The sequence below is a fragment of the Alosa sapidissima genome, chromosome 14 (assembly GCF_018492685.1).
Source record: "Alosa sapidissima isolate fAloSap1 chromosome 14, fAloSap1.pri, whole genome shotgun sequence".
Classification (NCBI taxonomy): Eukaryota; Metazoa; Chordata; class Actinopteri; order Clupeiformes; family Clupeidae; genus Alosa; species Alosa sapidissima.
Genome location: NC_055970.1, coordinates 29,239,187 through 29,259,624, shown reverse-complemented (window position 1 = coordinate 29,259,624; position 20,438 = coordinate 29,239,187). Strand labels below are relative to the sequence as shown.

The 20,438-nt window shown below is 40.9% G+C and overlaps 1 protein-coding gene and 1 long non-coding RNA gene across 2 annotated transcripts in view; both read right to left on the bottom strand.

Annotated features, from left to right (window-relative positions):
• The window catches only part of LOC121682379, a 73,141-nt gene extending 60,655 nt beyond the window's left edge, over nt 1-12,486 (bottom strand). The window contains exons 1-2 of the long non-coding RNA XR_006022544.1: nt 12,234-12,486; nt 11,690-11,756 (exon numbers count right to left, since the gene is read on the bottom strand). This is a non-coding gene — a long non-coding RNA (uncharacterized LOC121682379). The remainder of the gene's footprint in view (nt 1-11,689; nt 11,757-12,233) is intronic.
• A 2,707-nt stretch (nt 12,487-15,193) lies between these two features.
• On the bottom strand, nt 15,194-20,141 carry ccne1 (cyclin E1). Its single transcript, XM_042060713.1, has 12 exons — nt 19,799-20,141; nt 19,233-19,283; nt 18,991-19,075; nt 18,803-18,868; nt 18,334-18,497; nt 17,945-18,080; nt 17,511-17,657; nt 17,290-17,385; nt 17,050-17,181; nt 16,544-16,655; nt 16,163-16,320; nt 15,194-16,017 (listed from the first exon to the last, which is right to left on the bottom strand). Exons 2-12 carry the CDS (start codon nt 19,244-19,246, stop codon nt 15,901-15,903), a joined length of 1,227 nt encoding a protein of 408 aa, XP_041916647.1. The 5' UTR covers nt 19,247-19,283; nt 19,799-20,141; the 3' UTR covers nt 15,194-15,900.
• Between the last annotated feature and the right edge of the window lie 297 nt (nt 20,142-20,438).

Here is a 20,438-nt window from a genome sequence, read left to right as displayed (position 1 = left end):
AAAATTATTTCCAATCAAATCTTAACATCACAGGTGTTTTAACAGCAAACCGGTTATAGAAACCCTCCAAAAGGCCCTCCACTAGGTGAGATGGGAGACGTGTGTGCCACTCACAACCAGTCCTCATTGGCCCCGATGAGCACTGAGGCATGTCAGCACCCGAGAGTGTGAGAATATACACCATAGGGGAAAAAGAGAAGGAAAGGTGTAATGGAGACAGCGTGCAAAAGTGGAGAAACTGGAGAGGTAGGAGCAAAGGGGGTTGGGGATTAATTGCCCGTGAGCCACAACATTTCCTGTGCGGTCGCCGTGCGTCAGGCGCTGGGGGTTTTCACTTGTTGTCGAGGTGGAGGTCAGAAGCAGGTCGGTTCTAATGGCGTCGCCTGGCGCGCTCACGATTCCACACTCATTACACCATTCACAATTACTGCTACCTATTTCCCCAAGAGGGGTGGGCCAACCATTACCACGGCAACTCAAATGAAGTGGATAATTGTGTCTCTCTGCGGCACATCAGGAACCCAGAAAGAGATAGAGAGAGAGGGGGGGGGGGGAGAGAAAAGGAGAGAGAGAGAGAGAAAATAGGCACCACAGAGGAGGAGAGGGGGAGAGAAGGAAAGAGCATCAACAGGCAGGGAGTGAAACTCAGCAATAAAAGTGCTGTGGGATACCTGTTACTCCCTGACTGCAAGACTGTAGACACATTAGAGCGGCATGGGGTGGAGGGAGGGGGCAGTGAGGAGCAGAACAACCTCTGCGGTCATCAGCGGTGCACTTCCACAGACGCTGATCGACACCACACCTACAGCACAGCTACACTATCCATGCTGCCAGATGGGAAACATATACATTGCAGAGTAGCACGTGGCAATGACTGTATCAGGCTTAATGACCACACTACTCATAGCTCTCAGAAAACAGAATAATACACACAAAGACATAATACAGCATAGTAGAGACAATTTTTACAATGCAAACTGTGCAGTAATGTTACGGCCCTCTAACTCACAGATGCCAGTTGCACATACACTTGTCAAACTCCCTGCCACACTATCCTTTGTCTTAGCATGGTTGTCATGTAAGGCTTGTAGCCAAATGAAATATTAATTCTGCATAATAACTTTCAAAGGGGAATAAAGTATGGAATAAATTATTAATCATGTGTATATTCAAAGTGTTTTCTTTCTCAGAAGCAAAAAATACATATTCCCCAAGTGTCCCCAGTCTGGGGAGGAAGAGGCGGCCTCTAAACAAATAGCCTAACCAACGCTGCGCCATCAACATGCCAAATATGGATCAGACATCTCAGCTTGCCCCAAACAAACCACTTTATAGGTGTCAGTGTTGAGGATGCTTTTGCATTACAAATTACAAGCTTCATTTAGCAGCTGCTAACAATTGGCTTTGGTCAAGTAGAACTAAGTAACGTTTGCTGAGAGCATGGGAAGTCAAGGTCAGGTCATTAGCCGACGTCATAAAGCCCATCAGCAGGAGGGAGGCAAGAAAGCCGGCCACTGATGAGAGGAAATGTGATCCGGGACGATAGATATCTAATTTACTGCATTCTGTCCCATTTCGACACAATTTGCCGTGAGCCAGTTAATATGCAAGTTATCCGTTTGAGAGGGCGCGAGACGGGCCATTTCAGTGTCAATTTACAGCAAAAACGAGAGAATGGAAGTGCTCTCCATTCCTCAAAGCTCTTTAGTTTAATTCAATTTCACCTTTCAATACCTTACAATATGCAGGAAGTGGTTGGCTCCCTACATTACATTACAGACAGATAAAACACTATAACTGTTGTTTTAAGGCTGAAGTAGAGGGGTAAAAGCGGAGGGAAAAAGTGAGTCTTGTTTTTGTCTTATTTCCCAGCGGTGCTGAAGGGGAGGGGGTGGATTTAAAGAGCTTCTCAACAGCCCGGAGACATTTTAAAATACACGCTATCGGAACTTCACTGGGGAGACTCTACCACCACTTTCTCCTCCCTGATAGACAAGTTGGAAATTATTTTAGGGAATATTCAGAGTTTACAATTAGCATGTGACCCAGAAGTAAACGAAAGCAACTCTGAGTTACGTCCAAATAACTCTCATGCCAAGCTAAATATATGGAATGGATTTGCATGCAGGAAATATAATGGTCACTTTGATAGCAAAGGTTAAATTAAAAATGAGATGAAGATTAGATTTAGATGGACAAGGTCGGAAATACGTTTGTCCATGGGGCATGAAGTAAGAAAGCAAAGAGGTGAGGTGCTGCAGAGGGCTACATCATGTATGGAAGAAGCCATGAATCAGGCCTGTCTACTGTAGCACCACCCAGAAACACCAGTTCTTTATCTCCTTACACTGAAACCCCTTATATTTTAGCCATAGTCTACTGTCTGCTATGGGGAAATTATATTGCCTCAGAGAGAGAGAGAGAGAGAGAGAGAGAGAGAAAGAGAAAGAGAGAGATGCAGCATTTAAATGCAGATTTCAGACAAACTTTAAATTATACTTACCTATGCAGTTGGCAGGCATATTTCACAGCATTAATATTTACAGCGCATCATGGCAGAGTTGAAGGAATACAATTTGAAGATGCATGCTTGGATACATTTAAAATGCATACATAAATAATGACAGCGGCGTTGTGAAATCAGGTGCTTCACTCTGCAGACAGGCAGAGCACCACGCAACATGAAGAGAACACTCCAAGCACACTCAGACACATCACAGCCAAACACACACACACACACACACACACACACACACACACACACACACACACACACACACACACACACACACACACACACACACACACAACAGCCAGGCATGTTTAGTAAAAGACTTCAGCAAGCAGCAGTTTAAGGATTAGAATAAGGACAGTTCATAAATATGCAGGCTATAGTAAAACGGAGTGGTGTTGCAAATAAAATACTATTATTAATGTTTCAGTTTAAAACCTTAAGTTTCTGTCAAATGGTAAGCCTCTGGACATGATTTGCTTCTTAACACAGTGAAGAATGCCACCAGTATTATAGTACACCATTGCTGAAGCCCAATTATGTACTAAAGTCTTGCCTTCTATTTTCTGTCGTTTTTTCTTTACCTTGTGAACAATAGGTCAGGTCTGATCGACCAGGACCGGCGTTCAAAACAGATGGTTGCTCCGATTCCAGATCAATAGCAGTTGCTAATGTCTGAGCTGCCTCAGTCCATATTCAAATACCATAAAAAATGTGACACCATTGTGGCACGCATCATCTCCTCAAAGTCATGTGTGATTAGGCACGCCCGCTTGAGCCACAGCACAGCCGCGGAAGGAGAGCACAGGAAATACATTATACTAATTAGCAGGGCCCTTGCTATGCTTCTCTCCATCTTATATAACATTAAATGCCAGGGAATGCGTGGTTCTGCACTTAGATAGGAACATACAGTACAGAGCAATTAAAAGGTGCAAAAGAGGGGGTTTTCCAAACATGAAAAAATGGCAGCGAGATGAAATGAAAACACTGAGTGTGAACGTGTTCCGTGGCTCAGTACATTACGATGGCTGCAGGCGACACCTTTGTCTCCACCACAGCACTGACTTAAACGGTGCATTGTAACGCGACACCCCTGATTTCATGCAATATGGAGGATTATGGAATTGAATTGAACGCTCTGCGTTTTTTGTTCAAATTTCTAAATTAGGATTTTCTGTCTCCATAATGACATAGAGAAGTCTCTTTTGCCAAATCAATGGCAGCTATTTATACGAGCAGTAATCCTTCACCCAGCACTGAACTGCCAGCAAAGTGATGGTTTAAAGTAATGACTAAAAAACAAAAAAGGCACTAAATGAATGCAAATTGGTTTCTCTCCATTTAAAATGAGATTTCCTCAATCTCAGGAAACTTGTCCAACAAGGGGAAAAATACATAGCCTAGCGCTCGGGGAAAAAAATAAATAATTAAGGGAGAAACTTGCTCTCATTTTGGAGGAAAAGTAGAGGGCGGACAGCCCCGCGTGGAGAAAAAAAAAAGAAGAAGCCCGGGATACATTACAGGATTCAAATATCCTTGCATCTCGACAGAACGAGCGAGCCTGACAAGTAGGCTATCAGCCAAGAGATCATTAAGCAAAAGGGTTGAAGTGCCATCACCAGTGTGTGGGGGATGCCATGGCAACAAGGGTTCGCCCCAGCTTGAGAGACAAGATAAAAAACAATGAGAGGCAGGGTGCAGGGCCTGCTGAACGATCCAGGCTGATCGATGGATCCTCTCTTTCTCTCTCTCTCCCTGACAGGAGGGGGCTAAGGCAATCCCCGATCAGTCTCTCTGGCCTTCAGAACAGTGGGGATCTTCTTCAAACATTTACCAAACGACCCAAAAAAAAAAAGCCAAAGAATGCTGCCGTTTTCTCGTGTGTCAAAAGAACAGAACATCAATTCCACGGAGTAGCTTTTAATAACAGGATGCTGAATACCCTGCATGCACAGTTTCTTGCTTGGTATTGTTCCGTAAGGGCCCTTTTTGAAATCAGAGTTCAGAAATGGGCTTGAAATGAAAAGCTGTTATGAGGCTGACAGTGGCGGTAAGTGAGTCCCAACATTATGCTTTGCTGTTGTCAGCACAGTAAGGATATAGAGCCCAATCCAGGCAGGGTGCCAGGGATATGGCACCTAGGTTACAGCTGTAACTGGAACACAATTGTTTCTTTTTTTACCCCCGCTTTGTCTCTCGCCTTTCAACTTTGGATATGCTTCTCAAGGTAAGCGATAAAGCTCTTACTAACAACCTCACATCCCAAACCATGGCCTCATCTCAATCTCTCTCTCCCACACGCACACACTCACACAGGAAAGTTCACTTGCTAAAAACATGTGCTAATCAATCCAGTGAGAGCAATCTGTCAGGAAATCTTTAGCATTAACACACCCTCCTTGAACACGGATAAGGCCCATTCACTAGGTAGGGTGCGGCTGGGACTTAGAAATAGCAGTCTTTGCGCATCCCCTGTGTCAATAAGGATTATGTGCCAGCTTTTATCTTTTCTACCAAGCAGACCAGTCACTCATTTAAATGGATGAATAGTTTTTTGCCTTTTCCAATAAATAAAACAGATACTCCTATGAATGCATTCAAATCCTCAGCCCAATTCAAATTCCACAGCCATATGCCTCATACGAGATCCAATCTGTCTTTTTAATCCATGCAATTCACTGAAGGCAATTTTTAACACACTTCTTTAAGACCTGGAAAGGATAAACATAGTCTACCTATTGTTGATGGCAAAGCACCTTTATTCTCACCTTAAGACTGACAATTTTGTTTGAGGATCGACTGCTTTCGAAGCCAAATGCAAAGCAGGTGCATTGAGGAAACATTTTGTGAGGAGTGCATATTACTGCTTCTCGTGACCCAGAATATTCCCAGTTGGATTGCAAAAATGAACTGTATTTACTGGTATTTTAATGCCACGGAAAGTGTCTTTTTTCTAACAGCTCCATCAATTATAGACATAGAGCCAATGGATATGTGTGAAAGGAGCCTATGAAGAACAAATAAAAGCAAATTTTGACATTTTGCATTGAGTGCCTTCTTTTTATAGGTCAGAGGAAACCCTGGCCGACCTCACATTGTTTCTAAATGCCATTTTGTAAAATAGGGAGGCAGGAATTAATTAATGCACGGGTAGCTGCCACCGTCAAGAGGCGCACATTAAAATCAATGATTAATAAATTCAAAACACACAACAAACTCAGAGGGGAGATGAAACTACCATTGTGCTCCCCAGGAAGCAGCCCCAGTGCGGGTCCTCCCACCAGTGAGGCGGCCACTCAGATGCCTAATGGAAAGTAGCCGATGCCAGCTGTGTGCCTGTGAATAAAATCACTTTAATTAAAGGCATCACAATGGGAAGGGAACCCAGGATATGTGGAGTGGAATCGGCAGGAAACAGCCTTCTTTTTGGCACACACACACATGAACACACAACATAATATATATTAGTGTATGCATGTGTGTGTGTGTGTGTGTATGAGAGAGAGAGAGAGAAAGAGAGGGAGAGAGAAAGAGAGGGAGAGATGAACACTGTTCCAAGATGCCTTGAACAGATGTTAACTGTTCCAATGTCGAGCTCATATTTCAAGTTCCCCCTGTTTGCAACTGCAATCTGTATAAAATATTCACAAATACTAATTATCATTTAAATCTAATCCTGCCGTATCTGGACAGATTCTGTTGTTGCAGATCACTAATCAAAGGTGAATTTATGTGTAATTTTCAGGACATTTGATGTCGTGGCCTCATGCTTTTACATGTATAATTTTTTCACAACTGCTTTGCTTCACACTGAATCGGCACATGAGAAAGACTTGAAAGAGAGGGTAGAGCCCCTTAGGAGCTGAGACTAAACAATCATATGCCATGAAATCAACCCCCCCTTCCCCAATACCCCCCTTTAAAAGACTGGGAAACGGGCCCAGAGACAGCTGAGAAAGAGAGAGGGTGGAGAAAAAAAGACCTCTGCCACAATTGTAGTGACTCCAAATAGCCACAAGGTAGCACTCACACACTTACATCACCCTAGAGTTTTCTCCTCTCTACTTCCAAGCCATAGTGATCATTAATGAACCCCTGTTGCTTTAGAATACTCAATATGCAGGTGATGCACTAGAATGGACATTTGCCATTTGAGAACAATTTGCTTATGCTTAAGCTGCTTACTAAACTATTAATAGAGCTTGATCATAAAGATAAAAACTATGATTGTGTTAATTCTATTTTGTAGATAATTGCTGTTATATTAACACAAAAGCCTGAGATGTCTTAGATAGAGCACATATTAATAAGGGCACTTGATAAAAAAATGTTTTAAAAAGTTTAAAAAAAACGGCTTAAGAGAAGTGCACCGGTGACAGTACCCCCATGAACTACAGCAGTAATAGGCTATTGCATTTCACAAATTACAGCCACATTAAGGCCATCTGAAGAGCAACTCACTTGGTCCCAAGCCAGGTATTTCTGCTCAACAAAGCCTCTTCAAAAAAGTATCAAACCCTCAAATCATACGCTTTGACTAATCTGCATACAGGGCTGAAAGGGTAAGAATATTACACAAGTTTTGTATAAGAAAGATATACACTATACTTCAAACGTTTGAGGTCATGTTTGCTAATTCGAGTTTAACATTGTAAAAGGCTAACTGATCATTAGAAAAACCTTTTGCAATTATGTTAGCATCTGGTGAGCTGAGTGAGCAAGTGAGCTAAGTTGAGTTGAGTATGCATCAGCTATTGTGGGTTCAAAAGGCATGGCTAGAAACAGAACTTTCTTCTGAAACACATCAATCAATTTTTGTTCGAAGAAATAAAGGGTATTCTATATGAAAAATGGCCAAGAAACTGAACTTCTTTTTACAGTAGAGTGTAAACTGGCTTTAATCCGAATCAAAGAAGTGGGCAAGAGGACAAATCAAATATTATAACTGAACATTCTTTATTTGTGTTGTTGTGATTTTTGAACTTCCAAGTATATGTGGTATTTTAGATTTTATATTGAATCTGTATTTATTCACCAATTCACTGTCTGTGGTGTGACATGAAATGAAATGAAAATGGGGTATTTCTTTCTTATTTAACTCACTTCACCATAAAACCTTTTTATCATGGCTGGTTTGATATTTAACATTGTGAAAAAAGTTCCTATATTTTGCATTATTTTTCTAAACCCTCAAAAAAAGTAGAAAACTCCTTAGTCTTTCAAGATAATTTAGTTTAATTGTGATAAACCTGGTAATAACTCGAGACTCTTGCTAACACTATTTCCCTTGAGTTCTATTGACATTGACATCTATCACTAATAAAGCCTTTGTTTTGTCCCAATTGTGAATGTCACACTAAATTGCATGGTGTCAAAGCATATGACGAACATTACCATACCACGATGCAAAAAAGTATATTTATATGTATTCAATCTTCAAAGAAAATCACACAAATTGCATGAATTAACATTTACAGTAAGTCAACATTTATCAGTTGATAAGTTAAATGTGAATGTAAAAGTGATAAAAGGTAGGCCTTTAACATGGCTAAAAAGGTATTAACACATGCATATTAAAGAAATATGAGGTGTGATTGGGTTATACATTTTCCGTAAATAGTAAAACAGTAAAAAATAATATTATTGTAGCAAATGACATAGACATTCACAGTACCAGTATTTTCACAAATCAAAAATGTATAATGTGTCATTTACACATTAATGAACCAATCAATCATATGAAAGTTGATATTTATACAGCCATTTACATGAGTTTTAAACATCAATGGAAACTGAAAAGCTGAAAGCCTTCAGACAATATTAAACAGTCAATGTCAGAGAGCTTGGCAGAGCTGTGTTCATAGTGGTTCTGGCTCAGATGTGCTTACGATTTGATTTCTGTAAAATATGCAATCTGGTTTATCTGACCAGAATAATTCCTGCATTTATACATTAGAGTGTCTAGTTTGAAAAACAGAGGCCTCACAGGTCCTAAACTAAAAGGCCCACAAAACACAACATCAACAGAGGATGTGACTTCAGGATGCTGACCTTCAGTTCTAAATAAAAAGCCAAATCTCAGACTGCTCAAAAAAAAAGAGAACATTGAGATGGGCAAAATAACAGACGGTTGGCAAGAGGAAGACTGGGAAAAGAGTGTTATGGAGAAGCCAATCTAAGGTATTCAGACCACAAAGAACATCATTCCCGAGAAGCAGACCAAATTCTGGAGAAGAGTTTGACTCCATCTATCTAGCATGGTGGAGGGAGTGTGATTGTCCTGGTGCTTTGGTGGCAGTAAAGTGGAAAATGTGTGCAGGATAAAAGTCATTTTGAAGAGAGAAGGCCATCACTCCAGTTGGCAATGCTATGCCAGGCCACACCCTGCTGCTTGATTTCCTCCAAAAAGGAGACAGTGACCTAGAGGACAGACACCCAGAACACAGCTCCAAACTATGCAAGAAACATGTAGGGAAGAAGCAGTGAGCTGGTATTCCGTCAATAATGGAGTGGAATGGACATTTCTAAGTGACCGCAAGCCTTTGAGCGGTAGAGTTTCGGCCTCATTCTCTAAACTGAAATTACATATCCTGTATATTCTCTATCCGCACAAAGACTTCACCATATTTCTCTAAAATTCATAAACATAAATCTATATTCATAAAATAAAATATAATCTCATAAATTCGATGTTGTGATATCCCTATCTGAACTGTAGCCTAACGTAATCTTTATGTCCCATGAAAAGAATTGCAGGTGCAGATCACCTTTTTCAACAGAAGAGGGAGCTATGACAAGAGGTCTCCTGAGAGATGAAGTACATTCAGTCGCATGTCAGGAGATAAATTGATATCAGGTGTGCATAAAATACGGTAGTAGATAAATTGAGAGCATTTACTTGACAAAGTGTCAAGAAAAAGTTGGCTTGGAAATTAATCAGAATGATTCATCGGAATTTGTTTAAAGAAAAGCTATTGAAAGATGTTCACCAAATGCATATCAAATATCTGCTTGTTATTTGAAATAGTGTACTTTCTGTCTCCACAGCTATGCAGGCTTACAGCTGGTTGGCTTGACAGATTGACAACTACAACTGTGAAAAAATCTTTTGGTAAACACTCTAAAAAGAAATGAGAGAAAGAAAGAAAGAAAGAAAGAAAGAAAGAAAGAAAGAAAGAAAGAGAGAGAGAGAGAGAGAGAGAGAGAAGGGGGGTGCCAAGGGCAGAAGATATAAAATAGTGCCCTCAGCCAACTCATACTCAACCTCAGTTCTACCACAGGCCCTTGTAAAATATACCCCAAAACAAATGATAAAACAACAAAAGCAAAAATATATTGAACACTGGAAAAATTATACGCTCAAGATACGCTCAATTTATTTTCCAAAATCTGAAAACATAGTACCAAATTTCACAATTCTACCCAGGCACATTAAAATTAAAATACTAGGAGAACAAGGCAAAGACTATATTTATTTATTTTTTCTATTTATAGTAATACCCCCCGCCCCCTTTTGTGTGTGTGTGTGTGTGTGTGTGAGAGAGAGAGAGAGAGAGAGAGATCCTCTTTCATATGCATATATGTTTATTTTCAGTCTATTATTAGTATTTCATTGATTAACTACTTTTACTTTTGGGGAGTTTTGTTAATTCACTAAAAATCCTTTCCAAGTATTCAGACCCCTCGCTAAGTACTTTGTTAAAGCACCTTTGGCAGGTGGACAGCCTCAAGTCTTCTTGGGAATGACCAGCTTGGCACACCTTTCTTTTGAAAGTTTCTCCCATTCTCCTTGGCAGAATCATTCAAGCTAAACCAGATTGGATGGGGAGCTTTGGTGCACTGACATTTTCTTCAGAAATGCTATTTTGGCCATGAGTCCACCATCATTAATGGGATGAAAGTTATTGAGGCTATTGTTCTCTCTGTAATTTTGATGCTGCAGAAACTTTCATGTGACCTCCCAGATCAGTCTACACAAATCCTTCCCACATACAGTAAACCACGAGGGTGAGACCTTATAGATAGTATAGCCTAGACAGTCCAATGAATTCAAATTGGCACACACAAGTTGTAGAAGCATCTCAAGGACCATAATAAAAGAACAGACAAAAGTGCATCAGTGCTCTATTGCAAGTGATAGGTAGATGGAAATGTCAGTCTTTTTTAATGAATGAACTGAAACACAACCAACTCTCCAAGAACTGTTTTTAGTTTTGTCATTGTGGATTGATGAGAAAAAAATTTAATCCATTGTAAAACAAGTCTGAAGAACAACAAAATGAGCAAAAAATTTGGCTAGTGATTAACTGAATATTGACACTGAACCTCTTCTGTGCACAAAACAGCATAATTAATTTAAATCCCTGACCAAACAGACAGAATACCAACACCAAACTAAAAACGTACTTTGGAGAAACGCAAAAACTACCAGCAATCAAAAATGGTTACCTAGTAACTTGAGAAAAATAAACAGCACAGCTGTCAAGTAACGGGAAGGGAATAGATTTAATTTGCCATCCCGGTGTCTGCTTTATATAGAAAAATGATGAACACAGCTGATGAAATATTGAAAGGAAATAAGAAAAACTAAAACATCAAAGCTACTACATGTACTGTAGCAACTTGTTTACAAGTGGTGATGTCTCCCAGAAGGGAATACCCTGGTTATTAGCAACCAAAAACAAGTTGACACAGTGTTGAGAAGACTCCCACTGTGAGGAGAGAGCTATAGGAAGCTATGGTGGGAACTGCGCTTCAGCTTTTTGAGGAGAAATCCACCTTCATCCTAGGCCCACTACTGACAGAACGGCCAACACATGGCAATAAAATAAAACACTGAGAGATGGGGTGCTGTGCACAGCCTTTGCCACTGATGGCCCAAAAAGATATTGTAGCATGAGATTGAGCCTATAAATTCACTGATATGAATCCAGAAATGTCGGCCAAACATGACTGAAATACAGTCAATTTTGAGCAATAGAGCCTTCCTGCTATGTGTATAGGATAGGAGAATGTAACATACTTTTTCCAGCCAGGTGTGGCTTTATCGAAAGTGTGTAAGTAAAGCTAATAGTTACTTGAAATTTACTGCACTCAGCATGTCATGATGAATGTTCTCTGCAATGCAAATGAAGACAGGAGAGTTGTTGCCTGAGCATTTCTAGGTAGACTGACCTGAATGGCTGTCTATGTTTAGATGGAAATGCAGCTCTGGATGGCTGACATCATGAGACGACCCAACCTATACAAATGCAAAGGATTTATGGAACAACTGCAGAAAGCAAATTTAATTGAAAGCAACAAATAAACGTTATTATTTGTATGCTTCACGTTATACAACATCTGGTGATAGGCCTTTGTGTCTCATGTTCCACGCTAGCAAAGTGGATCAAGAATTTGTGTCCAAAACTTTCCACTGCACCACATTAGCCTGTTCGTTTTTAACTTTAATTTTATTTGAATGGCATAGATCAATTCGTTGTTTTAGGCCTACCTTCCAACACTAGTCATATCTAATATATATATATATATATATATTCTACCGGGGTAATCTAAGTTATTTCTACGACGCAGCATAGGGCCACACGAGGAATGCCATGCCGAACTCGAACTCGAACTTCATGTGACCCTAATACTCCGTCGTATATTTCTCACGTACTTAGTTGCAAACAACACTTTGAAACAAACATGTGCTATTCTTGAGTCTGTCCTTCCTTACCTCGCAACTAACGTTATTTGCAACGTTTCAGTAGCATACACAGCTATGTAGAAAACATAATAGAGTTAGCTCTCGTTGGCTACTCGTATACCATATGGCTACTCTAAAAAAAATCGACTAGCAAACCCCCAAATCTTGGAGATTTGCGACTAACTCAATAAAACAATTCTCCGTTTAAACACCTCTTGAAACACCTTCTATCTCTGCTTCGAACAACACAAGACTTCTAACTTCAGATCCTACAATCTTTGATTGTCCCGCGTTTTTCTATTGCAGGCGTAAACAGGAAGTTCTTTAGTTTCTCGAGTGACCTATGAAATTTGGGCAACGTCAGATGTGACGGATCAGACTCATGATCAGACTACACGGACCTCGACCTCTTAGGAAAAAGGGGTGTCGCCGAAATATGCTTGCTATCACCGCCCCTGGGTGGGGAATAGAAGGGGGCGTGTTTTAGATAGTCACGTGTGTAAACATAGCGAGCTCTGGCAGCCACGTGGTTTGGATAACGTCTGGGCTGTTTGACAGTTTCAAAATGACAGCTCTCTAGACCTTAAGCTACTCAGGGCAGAACAGAATACAGACTTTGAAACGTAGTGGAGGGGTGTAACATGAGCCAAGGAAAGCTATTAAAAAAGACAGAGACTCTAGAAAGGGAACATATAGGCCCTATTGTAAAAACAATATGTAGCCTATAGGCCTAATTTTAAATAAGTTGGAAATAAACTGACACTCAAAATCTCATTATGCCATTCACAACACCTTCCCACCTTGTCAAATGTTGTAATTCACAATGGATGAATATAGACGTATGATACTTTGGCCTAAGATAAGAGAGTGTTCAAAGACAAATCTGTTAAGAGCTTATAGCTTATAGATAGATGGATAGATAGATAGATAGATACTTTATTGATCCCCAAGGGGAAATTCAAGCTTATGCCAAGAGCTGAGATGTGATGGAAATTTTGCTGAATGGTGGACTGAACTGCTAAATACCCCAGGTATTACCTTAGGTCTCCTAGAAAAGCAACAATTCAAGCACCCACACCTAAACATCACTCTGCCCTCTAGTGACTGTTGACTGTGTGCTATGGGAGCCCCATGATCAGTGGCTCTGAGTGGCAGTTGCTGAGCATTGTACATTATTGGCAAATGTATGCAGCTAATGACAGAGATCAACGTATTTAACATACACTGACACTTAGGAACGGGCGTGGTTCTTATTCAACACCAACCGAAAGCAAAAAACGTCAATAGCTATCAATTGACCTGCACTGACAGTTTGCATGCTCCACATTATTTCTGCCCCATGCCAGTACTTTGCTTTGACACCAAAACTTCACCAAATATGGCTTTAGATATCATACAGCTACAGTCCCAATATTAACATGTCCAATTGAACAGTGAAGTGTAAAGTGATTATGTGAGGCCTTTTCTATGCTAAATCAGTGCAGATGCAAAGTATTTGACACTGGAATCTGTATTGGTCAGTATCATTAGGTTAATTTGTAATAAAGCCACAGGATGACACACTAGGATGAGTGCCCTCTGTGACTGTGGTATCGGAGCCCCATTTTCAGTGGCTCTGAGTGGCAGTTGCTGAGCATTGGCCCCCTGACTAGGTGTGACTTCTGGCGGTGCAGGCTGGGCCCTCGTCCAATGGGCACCTGCTGCTGCCACCAGCGTCTGTGCGAGGGGGGAGGAGAACAAAAGGGGCCATTGAGCGCATAACAGCTGTTGCGCTGCTGCCTGCCTGTGTGCCTGAGGACTCTCTGCCCCCAGGGTCTGTCTGGGGAGGGTAGCCCGAGCCCCTCCCCCACACTGACCGACAAATCACTCTTCGAAAGAGGCGTGCTGCTTTCTCTGAAATGTTAAACACAGAGTAGGCACGAGTGGCCTTGAGTGCTTGCTGACCCACTTCCTGCCCCCCAAAAAAGCAACACATCTATGGTGGCACAGGGTGAGGTACTGGCAGCAGCACACAGGAGAATTTTACTCAGTGGCCTTTTCCATCAACAACCTTTTCTGAGTCTTGGTGATGAAACAATCTGGTCAACTCTAATTAACACCAAGGGTGGGGGTGCTCCAAATATCTAGTATTACACTTGAAATATTTGAATGGCTACAGCCACATTCAAGTAACAATTAGTCCTACAGTTTTTATTAAGGTTGAAAATGAAAGGAGTAAGTGGCTTGAATGTCTTTGTCAGGACATATTTTAAGCATACTGGAATAATAAGAATGGTTTGTGGTATCTCCTGTCAGCTCAGTCTGTGAGAGTTCATGCCAGGCTGAGGCACCAGAGCACTAGGTAGTGTATAATGTAATGAATTACCCTTGTCTCGGCAGCATCTGTTGTGGAAATCACAGTCCCCAACACACCTCAATCCTGCCTTCCTGCTCTGTGAACAGATTTGACAGACACAGCATCACACTGACATCTAGTGGATCACTGTCCCATGTTCAGACACACAAACACCACAGGACCGCAAGCAGAGGGCACTGTCTGAGACAGCCATTACAGGTCTTGCAGTGCAAATACACCATTTTGTGACAGACATATTGAGACAACTAACTTCCTGCAAACATCTCCATTTGGCCCAACACCAAACAGGACCTAATATCATAGGTTGTGCTAAATATATATATATGTATATATATGTATAGCTAGATTATGTAAAAGGGATTTATTTTACAAATGACTACCATAGTAGTTAGAGCAAATGCAACTTGTACCATACCATGTCAAAAAGACAAGCTTGTATTGGTCCAGACATTTTCCTTCAAACGGTTTGGAAATATCTATCAATAAACACAGCAGAATCACTCCTCCACTGTAAACAGGCTCTAAAAATGCCTAGGACCATTAAGTCAGTAAACTTGGAACATCACATTTTCAGGACATCAAGTGTGAGCATCTTTAATGCAACCTTGAGAACAAGAGATCACACATTCTGGTGTAAAACATAAATGCTGTCTGAGACAGAGCCTTTATTTAAAAACATTACTGAAAAGTAGCAGCATCTCATTTTAAAAAGAACCCAAATAAAATGTTCATTTTGGTAAATACAAACTCGTGGGATTCCTCCCCACCGAGTCAATCTTAAATAAGAGTCCACAGTCTAAGCTTCTGAAGGTGGCTTTTCCTCTGGTCTGGTTTGGCAGCTGGTTCACTTAGTCCTACCAGCAACCTGCCAGTAATATCTTCAGAGTCCAAAACGGCAGTGAGGCAGCATGGGCCACACGACTCGCCCAAACGCACCCAGCCAAATCTGGGCAGGGTCTTCTGCGTTCATCTTTCCATCTGTCCATATCCTACCCTCTTTAGCAGCAGTCAGAGCCTGTAACAGCTCTGAGGGTTTTTTTCGGCAGGGGGTACAGCTTGGAGTACACGTCCTTTTTCACCATATATTCAAATCTTAAAATTTCCATTAAAACAGAAATCAATTGACAGCTTAATATAAAAACACAACTCCCAAAAGGAGTCAATTCAAGTCTGTTAAAAAAAAAAATAGATTGACTGAATTATATTAAAAAAAAAAAAAAAGTCTTGTGCACGTTTCAGGTAATCTGTGAGTTGTGTTTGCGTGTGTGCTGGGTGTGCCTTGTACAGGCACTTTACATTGCCAGTCAATAGTTCGGTTCACCATCAGCCGAGTTGGAGGGTTCAGGGCACCACACTGTCAGGCTTCTCACTGCTGGGTGGAGGTGTGAGCATTCCTGAGGGAACAGGTGAGCTCTGGCTGCGCTCCACATCCGCCACCTCATACGCGTACACTTTGCCCTACACCACGGGGAACACAACAGTCAATATGGGAGTTTCCGATTCAACAATCAAAACCGTGCTAGAGTCAGTTTCAAGACCGAGCTATTGACGGTGCTTTGAAACCAAATATGACATTTGGGTGGACAAAGACCAGGACACTTACCAGCCATTCCAAGTAGGGTGCATGAGTCTGAATGTTGTGCATGTCTTCAGGAGAGACCCCTTTGAAGGTCTTGAGGCCAGAGCTGCCCACTTCTCTGATGGACATGGCAAAGGGCACCATCCATCTAACACATTTCTCCAAGTCACTCCATGCAAGCCCTACAGAGGACAATGGGATCAAGATGAGCACAAAATATATCTAATCAGCATAGAAACAGAAGCGCTTGCTTAGAAACAAGAGTAAAAAAATAATATTATGAAGGTCCTTGTCACTGCATCATAGCGTTTTTTCCCCCGTACCAACAATACTCTGTGACCAAGAAACAGATCTATGTGAAACCTCGGCGGATCTCTCCTTATACTGCGTAACAGCATCATGTACCTGAAACTTTCTCCACAAGTTCCAGAGAAGAGAAATGAAATAGGGCTGAGGCAGCAAGCAGACCACTAGAGAACTCCAGACTTCTAATGTCCAATGTGCACAGGTCCAACAACTGGCAAGGGGAGGGGAACAAAACAAATTCTGACTAAACATCACAAATGAAACAAAGCTGGTGTGTGTGTATTTTTTTTATTTATATATATATATATATATATATATATATATATATATATATATATATATATATATATATATATATATATATATATATACACACACACACACACACACAGATAAATAACTTCCCACACAAGGCCACTGAAAACAAAACCCCAAATATTACAACAGAATGAAACTCTTAACCACTCCCTCGCCTGACTCATTATCCATCTTTCATCAAGCACAGCAATGTTATCCAACCATACTGGAATTCTCATTCTTCTTTGTTACTGAAAAGCGTCGGTGTTCAGATTTAAAAAGCATGGGGAAGTCAAATGTAAATATACCTCTGTAATCTGGACAAATGTAGCCTCTGGGTACTGGGGAAGGAGGACTTCCTCTGTTTTCAAGTATGCCACCTGCATATATATGTTCAACCAGGACACCGGAGACATGGGACTCAAACTCCAGTTAAGCTCCTGTTTGAATGGCAGAAAAGGAGACATGAGTATGACACATAATTGCAAAATATAACCAGCCAAGAAGCTACAATCCAGCAAAAACTTTTCACTTCCAACTTGTTTTACCTTCATGATTATGATCTCCATAGTCAACATCTCTTCCTCCAAACAGGCTCCATCAGTAACGTAGGCAAACTGGTGCAGCTTGGGAGGGTAGATTTCCTGCCAGATCATATAGGTTTGACATGAAGTTACATTCAATCACTTTAATTAAATGAAACTATTTAAAGGGCAACATGTTTGTCTGTTAATGCTGGAGGCATTCACGTAAGCACACAATAGCTAACCTCCATTTTGGCAGCGATGAAGAGAGAGGAGATTCCGATGAGTTGCAGTGTAGTTTTCAACACATTCGTCTGTGTGGCCATGAAACGGTCAAAGTAGTTCTGGGCCAGATAAAACGTTTCCCTGTGCAGCTTATATACTTCAGACACCTATGAATGAAGACACAGTTAAATACAAAAAACATACCATGACATTTAACATACAGGTTTTCCATTGAATCCTCAATATTAAAAGGAAGTCTGCCATTTCACCATGTTTACATAAAATCAGCTGCTGTCCACATCTACAAAATGCTTCAGTGGTTTAAGAGGGACCAGCCATAAGAAGACAATACCATCATATGACACTTGCAAGTTTGGCAAATGAGTGTATTTAATGTAGTTCAAACTTCACTGTGCTTTTCCATGCTACTTTTTTTATTAACTTGAAGACGCACCTCCATCAGCCAATCCAGAAGTATGGCCCTCATCTTAGGCTGAAGGTTAGGATGTCTTTCCATGACACGAGTATCATGTGTGTAGGCTTCATCCTTCCTTAAAAGGTTGTTCCAGACAACATCTTTGCTTCCCCAGCTGCAAATCAAAAGTAAACAGTGTATTTGTGTGTACACCTACAGCAACAGTATGTGCAAATGTCTGTATGAAGCTAAAATAGTCCACCATTTTTGGTTCGTAAAATGCCTAGACCTAAACGTAGACATACTGGCATTTCAAATACAAATCATGTCCAGGAAGGGTAGATCACAAAACATGCAGGCCAAAACCCATATGATCAAGATTATTGACAGATATGCCATATGGTCATTCATTCACATAAACAACTCACCAAAGGTTAGGGAGAGGGGAAGATCTTTTAGGAGTGACAAGAATATTTCGGAAATGGTAGTCAGCAAATCCCACATTGTTAGCAGTAACCGGTTCCTCGACTTCGTCAGGTGTGGGGATCCGCTGGTAAGGATCTGCGAGAGGCACGTCAGGACTCCAGCACGCCTGAGCAGGAAAAGAGGGATGAGAAAGATATGCAGGACACCCTACTAGATAAAACACAAACACCTGCTGTTGGCATAGGCCTCTGGGCCACTCCAGAGGAGACAAGGTACATGTAGCACCTGGGACAGGTCTCAAACTATTTGAAAGTTTACAAACTGATGCATAGCATCAATGAAGCTAAACACATGTTTGTGCTGACAAATCCTGTTGTTGGTACACCTACAGTGGAAAAGCTCAGCACAAAGAGCCATGTTGTACTGAAACTGCAGCTTTAGAACTGTGATGCCACCCACACACAAACTCACCTGAGCTCCGCATTGTTTCTTTTTGGTCATTTCCACCACTTCTTCATCATCTGGATCTTGCAAGTGCTGACAATTAGGAGTATAATAGAATATCAATAACAGAAATATAGTTACTTTGTGTTATCCAGAGTCCTAGCAATGTAACATGCAACCAACACAAGTGTCCCATGCTACAAGGCCATACTTACAATGGCAACATCTGCCTTCCTTTTTCGTGATCGCGTTGCATTCACCTTGGGGACATCAACTGCTAGATTTGCCTCCGTCGTTTGCCTAACATTTGTAATAAAACATATTTACATACCATAAGTGAAAACGTACCCCATCGTGGATGTTACGTTATTAGCCTACTAGCCAACTGGCTAGAAGTTTAAGATCACAGCTGCAACTCCAGCAGATTTTTATCAAAATGGACGAAACCAAAACTTACCCTTTTCTTGGCATTATATTCCCACGCGTGTTGGTCTGGAATAAAGAGAGCCTGAGGACGCAACAACATGATTGAGTTTTAATTTCGTATATTTAAAAACACGCTTCCCAACCCCCACCACATCACCATTCACAAAGCACAAAGTTACGCACAGACGCAATGCTCTAGCGCGGGGAAGTGGAAATGAGACACAATGTTAAAGGTGGTAAAGTGTTTGAAATATAGCGAGAAAAGCCCCGAATACAAGTCTCGATGTGGTTCAGGTTCTATATTTTAATATCGGCCAAGCCAGATTGTGTAAAACTATAGCCAAGTTTAGTAAAACTTGGAGAACTTCCCCTTAGCTGTTGCTAAACCCAGGAGAATCAGAAAATGGCCGAGCCAATAAAGATCCTTCCATTACCAAAATCATCCCTCATTCAATATTTCGCCAAACATACAGATATGACGATACTTTGTTAACAATGACTTCTGCAAGCACAGATTTACAGAAATGATAAAAGACTTAACGTTTCAACACTTAACCTGACGAGGCTCAAAAGAGTAGCCTAGTCAATGATCCTTACCTCAAAAAGATGCTCCCGCGAAGTAGTCCTTAAGATGTGAATTCTCGTGTAAAAATATGGCGAAATGTCTTAGAACAACATTATAAATAGAATTGTGGCCTTTGTTAATACCACACAGCCCAGACCCAATACGCTCAGAAGCTTACTTGTTCTGAGCTGGCGCGAGAAGTTTGCGCCTCATCTTATAAACTGCTCCGGTCTACGCAGCCATACAAAAAGGGGCAGTCAGGGCGGGTGATTTAAAAACCTCTGAAGGAAGATTCACTGAGACAGAATAGCATTACAATTCGCTAACTATAACACAAATGTATTCAAATAAATCAGCTACTATTCAAGTAAATTCAACATAATACATCAATAAATGGTGTCATGGATACAATTTGATGTGTACATTTTCCTCTACTTTTGCCGGCAAAAAAAGAGGCGTGATAACTGAGCTGACGGAAGGAGGGCGGCACCAGGAATCCGGAACTGTTTTCTGTACCGCGTGGCTAGTGAAACATAGAAGTAAACAAAAGGAATGTTTTCTTGAAAAAACATCGAAATCGTATGCTTTGTACTTAATTTTCATGAAAATCAAAAAGTGGCAACTACTACTTTCGACCGTTTAGAATGTCATATTGCCAAAAACGCTATGTAG

Coding starts and splice junctions, on each gene's coding strand:
- ccne1 (XM_042060713.1), bottom strand. Junction 18,498..18,802: donor AGAAACAATGCGGAGCTCAG/GTGAGTTTGTGT, acceptor TTTCCTGCTCAG/GCGTGCTGGAGTCCTGACGT. Junction 17,182..17,289: donor TGGAGATCATAATCATGAAG/GTAAAACAAGTT, acceptor CCATTCAAACAG/GAGCTTAACTGGAGTTTGAG.